We start from the raw sequence: 13215 nt of genomic DNA, 5'->3' as shown, positions 1-13215 counted from the left end.
CATGCGCCAGAGTCGTGAGCCATGCATGTCATCAGCAGACAGCTCTTGTCACCCAGTAGCTCCCCTTTGGTTTGCCGTGGTGGCTCAAATGCAGCTGGCACAGTGGACTGTCACAGAATGAAGGTATCATGCCTGCTGCTAGGACATTAAACATTGACCTGCTGAGCATGGTCATACACCAGCTGGACACTGAGGGAGTGGAATCCCTTCCGGTTGCGATACATCTTAGAAATTATCCGTGGTGCCCCCAAGCGACCTGTATGCAGTCAATGCTGCCCTGTACCATGGGGAAGCCTCCCTTATTGTGACCTTATACAAAAATGGATGGCAAACTGCAAGATGTTGCAAATATTGCCTGCTCCTGTCTTGTAGGAACCCGCACATAAAAGCTCATATCCCCAGTCACCTTCACAGCCACTGACAATCTGTCCTCACCCTGCTCTGAGGGTACAGTTTGGTTTGCAACAAGTGACTGATTTCAATGAGCAACTCCTTGCTGAAGCGGAGGTGTCAAACACACTGTTCCTCGCCAAAGTTGAGATAGGAGAATTGCTCCCTGAAGACCCTAGTTGGATATGGCCACCTGCTAAGAACCCTTTACCACCCCGCCCCACCTCCTCCCCGTTCAAGCAACTTGTCCTCCTCTGTGTCACCTCTGCTCATTCTCCCTATCATGCTGTAGGGCAAGGGAGATAGAAATGACTTGGAGCAAGTGGGCTAAGCAGTACCTTTGCAGTAAGAAAGAAGTCCTTCTGCACCTGCCACACCACTCCCTGTAGACTTCAGCAACTTTAAATAGCAGTAGAAACCACCAAGCTCTTCTACCCATTCAGCAACAGCCAGTAGATAATCAATCGGCAACTAACCTGAAAGTAGTTGATTATCCCTTTAAATAGCATTGATAGTGGGTCGTCCTTCCTGCTGCTGAATGCATGTTCAGCTGTGTGAGGTTAAGAGAGGGCGTTAACTGGAGCTTTTAGGTCAAAAATAGCACTGCTAGAGTCAAATCAGTGTTACATGCTGATTAGTGTCATGATCTACTCACTCTGCATACTTCCGGAGCATGCACTATCATCCTACCCGGAATGGCATCCAGCATGCCCAATACCGGAATGGGACCTGAAATGTCACCTGTAATGCTGAACATGCGGATGGTGCACAACTGAATTTTGCAGCCGTTGGCTGCAGTGTACACAAAGCAAGCCTCTTACACTGCAGAACTCCATATGATATTTCTGTCTTTAATATTAACTGACTTGCCAGCAGAATTCAATCCATCCTTAACTGTCCAAATTGGAACTTTTTATTACCATTCACATTCCAATCCACTCCCTTTACCACTGACCTCTCTATTAATACTGAAATATCCCAGCCTTGTCATACAGCCTTGTTTCATATCAGTGATTGTTCAAGTGAGTTCCAGCACCTTGTTTTTTTTTTGGTGAGCTAGGAATCTGACATACACAGAAAGCCACGTTTCAGAGTATGCAAGTCAAGCTGCTGGGAAATCTATGCATGCAGATTTTCTTTACTCAGTATGGAATACGTCCACTTTCACCATAGGGGCATGCTGGATTTACCTTAATCTGGAGAGCTCAGGCACAGTTTGGCAAAACCAAGGTTTTGGGACCCCAGGATGTGCGCAGGGGTATTGGTTGGGTTTTATCAGCCGAAACCAGCCAGCTAATCAGTTCAGAGTATTGGTAAGCTCCCCATTGAATAACCAGCTAGAATAACCCCACCCATTTAAGCTTTGGCTTGTAGGGTTATCTGGATATCTGAACCAAATGGGAAGAACCCCAGCTCAAGTGTCAGGTCTACCATTCCGCCACCCCCCCCACCCAGATTCTAGTTATGTTCTAGGCTGGCTGGCTAATCACCAACAATCCCCTGGTGTACTATAGACACCAGTAATGGATTATCATGTGCACCACTGAAGGATAACTTGGTTCTATTGCCAGGAGGTGTCATCTTGGATCCACCTCAACCCCCAGCACACCCACTTATTTTCCCTTTGAGTAGTCCCACGTTAAGGGAGTAAACCCATCAGAAAATCCAGAGCGGAACCCCGAAGGCGGCCATGTGTCACCTTTGGCATGTTTCCGGCAGTTCCTGCAGCCATACCGGTGCCAAACGTCGTACTCTGCACTCCTTTAGACCCCACCAGGAAGGCCGAGAGAGGGGTTTTGATGCTTGGGCAACTCACAACCTCCATACATCCGCCCAGGCATGCGCCATGGAGAGGTCACTTCATAGTCGCCTCACAGCGACCAAATCAACACGGAAGGCAGCTCAATTGCCGTAGAGATTGGGCGCCACGGGTTGCCTTTGTCGGTGGGCGAGGTCATCGCATCTCACTGGACAGATACCGCCGGCCTCAAACCAGGCAGCCCCCGGTCACTAAGGTTCTGTCCCGCCACAGTCCTCCTGCTTCAATGGGTGCTTGGAGCTCAGGATCATTGCTCGACAAGTGGATTGTAACACCGCACCAAACAGCATGAAAAAAAAGGGAAAGAAGGTACCAGCCCTTCACTTTGCAAGCTGGAACGTCAGAACTATGTGTCCTGGCCTGTCGCAAGACTTTACACAAATCAACGATTCTCGGAAGACTGCCATCATTAACAACGAGCTCAGTAGACTCAATGTGGACATTGCAGCACTTCAGGAGACACGCCTCCCTGCAAACAGATCTCTAAGAGAGCAAGACTACACCTTCTTCTGGCAGGTTAGGGATCCTGAAGAACCAAGACAGCATGGAGTGGGCTTCGCCATTAGAAACTCTTTGCTCAGCATGATAGAGCCACCTTCAAATGGCTCAGAACACATAATGTCCATCCGACTGTTCACCGCCTCTGGTCCAGTACACCTACTCAGCATCTATGCTCCAACAATCTGCTCCCTACCTGAAGCTAAAGACCAGTTCTACGAGGAACTCCATAATATCATTAGTAGCATCCCCAATACCAAACACCTGTTCCTGCTGGGGGACTTTAATGCCAGGGTTGGGGCCGACCATGACTCATGGCCCTCCTGCCTTGGGCGCTATGGCATTGGAAGGATGAATGAGAATGGACAGAGACTGCTGGAGTTGTGTACCTATCATAACCTCTGCATCACCAATTCATTCTTTCATACTAAACCCTGTCACCAGGTTTCTTGGAGGCACCCAAGATCACATCGTTGGCACCAGCTGGACCTCATCGTCACAAGGCAAGCCTCTTTAAACAGCGTTCAAATCACACGCAGCTTCCACAGTGCGGACTGCGACACCGACCACTCCCTGGTGTGCAGCAAAGTTAGACTCAAACCAAAGAATCACTCCAAGCAGAAGGGCCACCCATCAACACTAACAGAATTTCTCATCCACAGCTGTTACATAAGTTTCTAAATTCACTTGAAAAAGCCCTTCAAAACACTCCTACAGGGGATGCAGAGACCATGGGCCCAAATCAGAGACACCATCTATAACTCAGCAATGACCACCTATGGCAAACGTGTGAAGCAGAATGCAGACTGGTTTCAATCTCACTTTGAAGAACTGGAACCTGTCATAGCCGCTAAGCGCATTGCACTGCTGAACTACAAGAAAGCCCCCAGCGAGGTAACATCCGTAGTACTTAAAGCAGCCAGAAGCGCTGCACAAAGAACAGCCAGGCGCTGCGCAAATGACTACTGGCAACACCTATGCAGTCGTATTCAGCTGGCCACTGACACCAGAAACATCAGAGGAATGTATGATGGCATTAAGAGAGCTTTTGGGCCAACCATCAAGAAGATAGTCCCCCTCAAATCTAAATCAGGGACACAATCACTGACCAACGCAAGCAAATGGACCGCTGGGTGGAGCACGGACTAGAACTGTACTCCAGGGAAAATGTTGTCACCGAGACCGCCCTCAATGCAGCCCAGTCTCTGCCAGTCATGGATGAGCTGGACGTACAGCCAACAAAATCGGAACTCAGGGATGCCATTGATTCTCTAGCCAGCAGAAAAGCCCCTGGGAAGGACGGCATTACCCCTGAAATAATCAAAAGTGCCAAGCCTGCTATACTTTCAGCACTGTACAAACTGCTTTGCCCGTGCTGGGACGAGGGAGCAGTACCACAGGACATGCGCGATGCCAATATCATCACCCTCTATAAGAACAAGGGTGACCGCGGTGACTGCAACAACTACCGTGGAATCTCCCTGCTCAGCATAGTGGGGAAAGTCTTCCCTCGAGTTGCATTAAACAGGCTCCAGAAGCTGGCTGAGCATGTCTACCCTGAGGCACAATGTGGCTTTCAAGTAGAGAGATCCATCATTGATGTGTTGTTCTCCCTTCGCCAGATGCAGGAGAAATGCCGTGAACAACAGATGCCCCTCTACGTTGCTTTCATTGATCTCACCAAAACCTTTGACCTCATCAGCAGACGTGGTCTCTTCAGACTACTAGAAAAGATTGGATGTCCACCAAAGCCACTAAGTATCATCGCCTCATTCCAGGACAATATGAATGGCACAATTCAGCATAGCAGCGCCTCATCAGACCCCTTTCCTATCCTGAGTAGCGTGAAACAGAACTGTGTTCTCACACCTACACTGTTTGGGATCTTCTTCTCCCTGCTGCTCTCACATGCATTCAAGTCTTCAGAAGAAGAAATTTTCCTCCACACAAGATCAGGTGGCAGGTTGTTCAACCTTGCCCATCTAAGAGCGAAGACCAAAGTATGGAAAGTCCTCATCAGGGAACTCCTCGTTGCTGACAATGCTGCATTAACATTTTACACTGAAGAATGTCTGCAGAGACTCATCAACAGGATTGTTGCTGCCTGCAACGAATTTGGCCTAACCACCATGCTCTGGAAGTGGTTCAAGAGTTCACCTACCTCGGCTCAACTATCACCAGTAACCTGTCTCTCGATGCAGAAATCAACAAGCGCATGGGAAAGGCCTCCACTGCTATGTCCAGACTGGCCAAGAGAGTGTGGGAAAATGGTGCACTGACACGGAACACAAAAGTCCGAGTGTATCAAGCCTGTGTCCTCAGTACCTTACTCTATGGCAGCGAGGCCTGGACAACATATGTCAGCCAAGAGCGACATCTCAATTCATTCCATCCTCGCTGCCTCCGGAGAATCCTTGGCATCAGGTGGCAGGACCGTATCTCCAACACAGAAATCCTCGAGGCGGCCAACATCCCCAGCTTGTACACACTACTAAGCCAGCGGATCTTGAGATGGCTTGGCCATGTGAGCCGCATGGAAGATGGCAGGATCCCCAAAGACACATTGTACAGCGAGCTCATCACTGGTATCTGACCCATCGGCCGTCCATGTCTCTGCTTTAAAGACGTCTGCAAATGTGACATGAAGTCCTGTGACATTGACCACAAGTTGTGGGAGTCAGTTGCCAGCGATCGCCAGAGCTGGCGGGCAGCCATAAAGGCGGGGCTAAAGCGTGGCGAGTCGAAGAGACTTAGCAGTTGGCAGGAAAAAAGACAGAAGCGCAAGGGGAGAGCCAACTGTGTAACAGCCCCGACAACCAATTTTATCTGTAGCACCTGTGGAAGAGTCTGACACTCTAGAATTGGCCTTTATAGCCACTCCAGGCACTGCTTCACAAACCACTGACCCCCTCCAGGCACTTACCCATTGTCTCTCGAGATAAGGAGGCCAAAGAAGAATCATCCAGAAGGAGCACTGGAAGGTTCTGCAGGTCACAACTCCCCAGTTAATTAGAAAACCATCCCCACATCCCAGTTGTGTTTTAAATCCTCAATCTTGCTGGGCCTGGGGAGGTCAGTAAATCACTAAGTACCTGAAATAGAAAGTGAATGTGACTGGGTACCAGCCGCAGTTCACTCCTACTAGCAGTCTATATGCCTACAGCTATTGTGTGCTGTCTAATGGAATGGGTGAAATAAATTGAAATGTACTGACCTTGCAAATGAAAAGGCACCATAGAGATTTCAAACTGTAGTGCCCACATTTATTAAGTCAAAGATATGTCTTAAAAAGCAACCAGCAGTCTTATGTCTGGAGATAAGGTCATTTTCAAAATGAAAATGATTCCTAAAAAGAAATGAGCATGGTCATTAAAATTGGAGTGATTGCACTGAGAAATACATGGAGCTTTGATTTATTTTCAAGTTATTTTGAATTTGTAAAACGTCTGACCAGTTCTCCTTAGTATCTTTTGAACATGAATACATGATGGCAAGATTTACAGGAGAAACACCTTCACTGAATTCCTATCAACTTCCAACTCATCCGGTAGCACGCCAAAAAAGGGAAGCTGAAGTACAGGAGGCAATGTTTTTCACTTTGTTTTGAAGAAGGAAGTTTTTTTAAATGCCTTCCCAATTAATCAAAACTGAGCTACTTAAATTACTTCCTGCAGAGTCAGACTGGAGCCAAAAGGGAGTGCACCAGTATTCAGTTTTGTTAAATAAGATTTGTCACGACTAAATTCAGGTTCTCGGCAGTTTATTTGTCTAACTACCTCTTATTACTCAGAAATTAATCACATCTTTTTAACAATGCAGCTAACAGGGCCAATTTATATTTATCATTGATATGCAATGCTCCCAGACAAAAATGTGCATTATGCTTTGCCTGCTGGCTGTCAAGTTAAAACATGCGACTCCACCATAACGGCCATCACAGTCAACCTGTCATCATTCATATGCACATTATCAATGAGTTATGTAACAGGATGCTGAGGCTAATTGGAGTACCCATACTAGCATCCCACAAAAAGGGGGAACAAAACTAAGTGACCTGGTCTGTTGGCAAAGTGCCACATGTGGCAGTTCTTCACTAACTAAGCTATTTGAGAGCCAGGTGCTGGAGCACTTGATGCTCTCCAATTCTAAAGGAGTGACTAATGACTAACTGGTTGACACAGTGAAAATCGCTACAACACTGAAGCTTATCTTGATGTTAATGCCTGCTACATTGACATATGAAGACAGGGATGATCTATGAACTGTATTTGTCTATTTAGCACACAAATCTAAATGTTAGAGCTATGTGTACATTTACTGCTGTTTCCTAATCATTCCTTATATTTGGTCCATGAAGGCTATCACTTCTGTGATGTAAATATAGCAGAATATAATGGAGTAGTCAGTTTGGGACAATAAACTTTGGACAATGGACAATAGGGTCAGTGAACTATATATTGCATTCTCTGTACTCATGCTCAAATTGAGCCAGAGCTCCTCCTCCATTAATGACAATTTTGCACATTTTGATTGCGAGTTTAGATGTGAGGTTCTAAGGTCATTCTTACGACAAATGAATCTGCTTTTTTAAGAAGTGAAATCGTATTAGTCAAGGGATTGAACAGTGATGTTACTGAGACAGGGCAGCCCAGTCATATCATTTGTTTTGCTGCAGAGGATGGAAGCTCCACTACCACAAGTAGAGTAAGAGTTGTGTTTTATTGAAAAAAGGACACAAGCTTGTAAAATGTAAACTTCTACCCCTCAACAGGTTACTCTACAGTTCAAATAAGAGAATTATGAGAATAATGAGACAACACCCAAGCCCAAATCAAACACTAATGTCTTTACTAGGTTTGGTAGGAATACCAGTTAACAATACCAAGCACATTAGCTATTCACCTGTTAACAATACACCCGTTAGTCACACAATACATTACAAGGAGGTATACATATGATCACCCAGCGAGGGTTCACCTCCTGTTGATCGTACACTTCAGCAACTGACCAAGTTGCTTGGCTTAAGCACTGAATCACTCTTTGCAATCATTTGTACACCTTTCTTTACAAGATGGGCAGGATGTTTCATTGACAAGATCGTATAGATATATATAGAATAGAACATTACAGCGCAGTACAGGCCCTTCGGCCCTCGATGTTGCGCCGACCTGTGAAACCATCTGACCTAAACTATTCCATTTTCATCCATATGTCTATCCAATGACCACTTAAATGCCCTTAAAGTTGGCGAGTCTACTACTGTTGCAGGCAGGGCGTTCCACGCCCCTACTACTCTCTGAGTAAAGAAACTACCTCTAACATCTGTCCTATATCTATCACCCCTCAACTTAAAGCTATGTCCCCTCATGTTTGCCATCACCATCCGAGGAAAAAGACTCTCACTATCCACCCTATCTAACCCTCTGATTATCGTATATGTCTCTATTAAGTCACCTCTCCTCCTCCTTCTCTCTAATGAAAACAACCTCAAGTCCCTCAGCCTTTCCCCGTAAGACCTTCCCTCCATACCAGGCAACATCCTAGTAAATCTCCTCTGCACCCTTTCCAAAGCTTCCACATCCTTCCTATAATGCGGTGACCAGAACTGCACGCAATACTCCAGGTGCGACCGCACCAGAGTTTTGTACAGCTGCAGCATGACCTCGTGGCTCCGAAACTCGATCCCCCTACTAATAAAAGCTAACATACCATATGCCTTCTTAACAGCCCTATTAACCTGGGTGGCAACTTTCAGGGATTTATGTACCTGGACACCAAGATCTCTCTGCTCATCTACACTACCAAGAATCTTCCCATTAGCCCAGTACTCTGCATTCCTGTTACTCCTTCCAAAGTGAATCACCTCACACTTTTCCGCATTAAACTCCATTTGCCATCTCTCAGCCCAGCTCTGCAGCCTATCTATGTCCCTCTGTAACCTACAACATCCTTCGGCACTATCCACAACTCCACCGACCTTCGTGTCATCCGCAAATTTACTAACCCACCCTTCTACACCCTCATCCAGGTCATTTATAAAAATGACAAACAGCAGTGGCCCCAAAACAGATCCTTGCGGTACACCACTAGTAACTAAACTCCAGGATGAACATTTGCCATCAACCACCACCCTCTGTCTTCTTTCAGCTAGCCAATTTCTGATCCAAAGCACTAAATCACCTTCAATCCCATACTTCCGTATTTTCTGCAATAGCCTACCGTGGGGAATCTTATCAAACGCCTTACTGAAATCCATATACACCACATCCACGGCTTTACCCTCATCCATCTGTTTGGTCACCTTCTCAAAAAACTCAATAAGGTTTGTGAGGCACGACCTACCCTTCACAAAACCGTGCTGACTATCGCTAATGAACTTATTCTTTTCAAGATGATTATAAATCCTATCTCTTATAACCTTTTCCAACATTTTACCCACAACCGAAGTAAGGCTCACAGGTCTATAATTACCAGGGCTGTCTCTACTCCCCTTCTTGAACAAGGGGACAACATTTGCTATCCTCCAGTCTTCCGGCACTATTCCTGTCGACAATGACGACATAAAGATCAAGGACAAAGGCTCTGCAATCTCCTCCCTGGCTTCCCAGAGAATCCTAGGATAAATCCCATCTGGCCCAGGGGACTTATCTATTTTCACACTTTCCAAAATTGCTAACAGCTCCTCCTTGTGAACCTCAATCCCATCTAGCCTAGTAGTCTGTATCTCAGTATTCTCCTCGCAACATTTTCTTTCTCTACTGTAAATACTGACGAAAAATATTCATTTAACGCTTGTCCTAACATACTGTCCTATCAAAATCCACCTTAAGCTACAATTGTCCAATGAGGTATCTAATTCATTGTTCAAACTACGATATCAGAGACTGCCTTGACAGTGAGTATATGTTTACATTTCCTTCAGTAAGATCTTCACCATGTTACAGATGCCTTCAAGATCTTTATCAGTAAATATAACAGCAGCTTCCTTTCCCTGGTCACGCACACATTTTAAAATCACAGGACAATTAAACAATCCATTAATTGTTAATTAAACAATTAAATTTCTGACTTCTTTCAAGCTGTTACTTGGAGAATTTCTAGTTTCTCTGCATTTCAAAAGAAGGCAAACTCTGATATCACAAATTAATGTCAGTTTGTGTCACCCTCTCACAGCTGTTTAAAACACTTTGAACCACTTAGGCCAGCTAAATTAATATTTTTAAAACATGTTCAGTCGCTTATCTTCATGTTTTCAGGCACCATGGCTCCATGTTTTTGTGTATGTGAAGATTTTCCAAAGTTCTAATTTGGCATCAAAGCGAAACATAGCTTTGAAGTATGTTTGTTTATTGGTTTCCACTCGGTTTTTACGACTTCTCTGCTTTTTGCTAAACATTCAATAGCCTTAAAGTGTTTTTTTCACCAGTGACTGTTTATCTGTAATGAAAATAGCTTGCAGCTGTTAATGGGTTACTTTAGCTCGAAAAGTCCTTTTGGCCTTCAGATTCAGATTCAGTCAGTCTTTCGAACACCTGTATACAGCATAGCTTCCTGTATTTCATTTAAACTATCGATGCACCTCGGTTGGATAGCCTCCTAAGTCTCAACCACAAATTTCACTTAAATGTAATAATACTGTTTCTTACAAGCTGGACTAAGGGGTAATGCTACAGCAAAATGCAAGCATTTGAGAATTAGCTGCTTATCTGTTTGCAAGTTATGAGGGACTCCTCACTATTGTAGAACAAATATGTTTTCATATCTCTTATTAGTAATGAACTTACAAAAATCATAGGAGATGAACATGACTGTCTTTGCATAGACAGTATAACTGCATCCTAAAACAAGAACGTCAGAACAGGTTGAGAAACCTAATCAGGAAAAAGAATGTGAATACTATATGTGTTTCATGTAATTAGGTACAGCTTCCGGACTCCTCCCCGACTGGAATTTAAGGTGCGGCCCAAGCTGGGCGAACGGGAGGTAACCTTCACGCATGTGACTGAGTGGATTGAGAAGAAATTGCAGCATGAGTTTCAGGTAGGCAGGAATCACAAAGTATTTCTACCTGTTAAAAGGAAAATGAAATTTTAACCACCCTGAGGACTCAAATAACATTTAAAATTACATAATCATTGGAATTTTGCAGCAAGAAAGTAGCCACTCAGCCCATTGCATCAATGCTAGCTCTCTGAAAGAGTCATCTACTTAGTTCTATTTCTCTCTGCTTTCTCCAAATTCGTTTAATTTCTTTTGCTTTTTCAAATTATTAGCTACTTTCCTTTCAAAGCCATTATTGATCCTGCTTCCACTACTGTTTGGTAGTTTTGAATTCCCAGTGCTCATAACCTCTGAGAAAAAAATATTTTCCTAACTGCTTAACTTTGTTCTTTTGGTGATGATCTTAAAGTTATGCTCTTTGTATTGGTTCATAAATAATCCTGACTATATGGAAAGTGCACAGCGCAAACTGAGACATCTTTGACACTTTGCATAGAACTTACAACATGAAAACATTCACCCCAAACAGTCAATATCGGTGTTTACGCTCCAGGTGAACAAACAGACCTCATTTACCAACCCTGTTCTCATATTCCTTTATCCCTTTTTCTTTCACCCACTCATCCAATCTAATCTTGAATGTTAACATAGTTTCTGCATCAGCCATTAACCCTGGAATTGACTTGCACAGACTCACAACTCTCTGTAAATAAGTTTCTCTTTCGTGTTTGTCAGCGATTAGCACAATTATGATTTGATTTTATTGACCACCTCCTCCTTACTTCTTCCCCTGTTTCCTGACTGCAAATCTATTCCCATTGGTCAGGGTGCTTCCATAGATCTGCCCACACTGCCACTTGGTCACTGGGATATGGATGAATGTAATTTGCAATGACTGTTAAGATGATTTTGTTCCTTCCTGTGAATTTGTCGCAAACTTCCATGAATCATCTGCACCCACAGCACAGCCAGGTACTATCACTCAGTGGTATAATATACTGGAACATACTGAACCAACATACCACCTGATGTTGATTTTTCACATCACAGCCCACTTAGCATCGCTTCATCACTTCTTAGAGTGATCAACTTAATCTCAAACCTAATTGTGCCAATGTAGGAAATAGCTTGGATACTTGTAGGCAGTTTTTGGCAAATTTCTAGAATATAGTCATAAATCGAAGTGTTTCTCATCTGCCACAAGTAGAGAGAAAATTTTATGCTGTGCCACAGGTTAAATCAGTCCTTTTCAAAGTTTTGCAGCCTATAAGATCCTGTTTGCATTACATTTATTTACCCACAGCTTGGGTCAAAATTGCAGAAACAAATTCTAAGTCTGAATAGAATGGCAACTGAGAGCAGTGAGCAACCGTCAATGTACCAGTCCCACTGAGAGCCTCAGTAACACCAACACTTCAAAAAGAGTGCAAGGTTTTTGGGGAAAAGAAAAAAGCTTCAGCTTAACTGACAATGCAGTAATTCCTCAGTCTAAATCATTCAAACCACATTTAAACCGCTTGACAGGTCTTTTACTGATACTTGTCATGACATCGGAAAGGACACATGCTTATTAAGTTGTGAAAATGATGTATAAAGGTAGTTACATAAGAGAAACGGGATAACTGAAAGGTAGGTTGTGATGGACCACAGGCCTGCACCTAGTTGAGCTACATTACTATGGTATTATGTAGTAATAGACATGTGCCATGAATTAAAGTTTGTTTTCTGTAATCCTAATTCAGTGAATATTTTTAATTACAGAAAGTTTTTGTGATGCCAAACATGGATGATATCTATATTCCTATTATGCACTCTGGCCTTGATAAACCAGACCAGTCCAAGCCATCTCCAGGGGAAGTCACCAGAGAAGCCTCCTATGACTCTACAGACAGATTCTAAGAACTGATTCTTGGAAATGACAGAAATGTTTGGGGGACAGGTGATTTATTATTTCTACTGAAGTCTGCCAAGAAAACTAGATTTATTTCCCTGCTCCCCAGAATACTCCCAAGTGCAAATGGAGGACCAAATCTGATTGAATAAGCTCCTTTTTGAACTAGTGCATATTCTCTTATAACAGTTGAGCTCTGTATGCGTGGCACAAAATATAGAATTAACACTTGCAGGTCCGTGTTTATTCTAGAGGACTTCCACTGTGTGTTTCCCTACCTGGAATGTCTCCCTTTGCCTCCCTTTGCTCCTGACAGTGGTGATTCATTCTGGGAATCCAGTCCCACAGGTACCAAAAATCCTTCAGTACTTATCTCAGGTGTCCGTTGATCACATGTCACAGTAAGCAGTAAGTATTGATAATTCATTCACAAATTGGCTGTCACATTTGCTACATTAAACAGTGATGACACTTCAGAGGTACTTCATTGGTTATAAAGCATTCTGGGACATCCTGAGGGTGTGAAAGGCCCGATATAATTGTAAGTATTTCTTTTTAATTCAACAATGGACAGCTTCGTAGCTTCTGTCTTTACCCAAACGCACATACACTTTCC

At 43.9% G+C, this 13215-nt stretch overlaps 1 protein-coding gene across 1 annotated transcript in view; it reads left to right on the top strand.

Annotated features, from left to right (window-relative positions):
* The window catches only part of tex2l (testis expressed 2, like), an 89143-nt gene extending 76536 nt beyond the window's left edge, over positions 1-12607 (top strand). The window contains exons 10-11 of the mRNA XM_068056809.1: positions 10627-10747; positions 12470-12607. Of these exons, the coding sequence (XP_067912910.1) occupies positions 10627-10747; positions 12470-12607 (259 nt within the window). The remainder of the gene's footprint in view (positions 1-10626; positions 10748-12469) is intronic.
* Positions 12608-13215: the final 608 nt, after the last annotated feature.

The sequence above is a fragment of the Heterodontus francisci genome, chromosome 24 (assembly GCF_036365525.1).
Source record: "Heterodontus francisci isolate sHetFra1 chromosome 24, sHetFra1.hap1, whole genome shotgun sequence".
NCBI classification, from domain to species: domain Eukaryota; kingdom Metazoa; phylum Chordata; class Chondrichthyes; order Heterodontiformes; family Heterodontidae; genus Heterodontus; species Heterodontus francisci.
The sequence above is the reverse complement of the archived record's forward strand: the minus strand, read 5'-3'. Positions and strand labels throughout refer to the sequence as shown.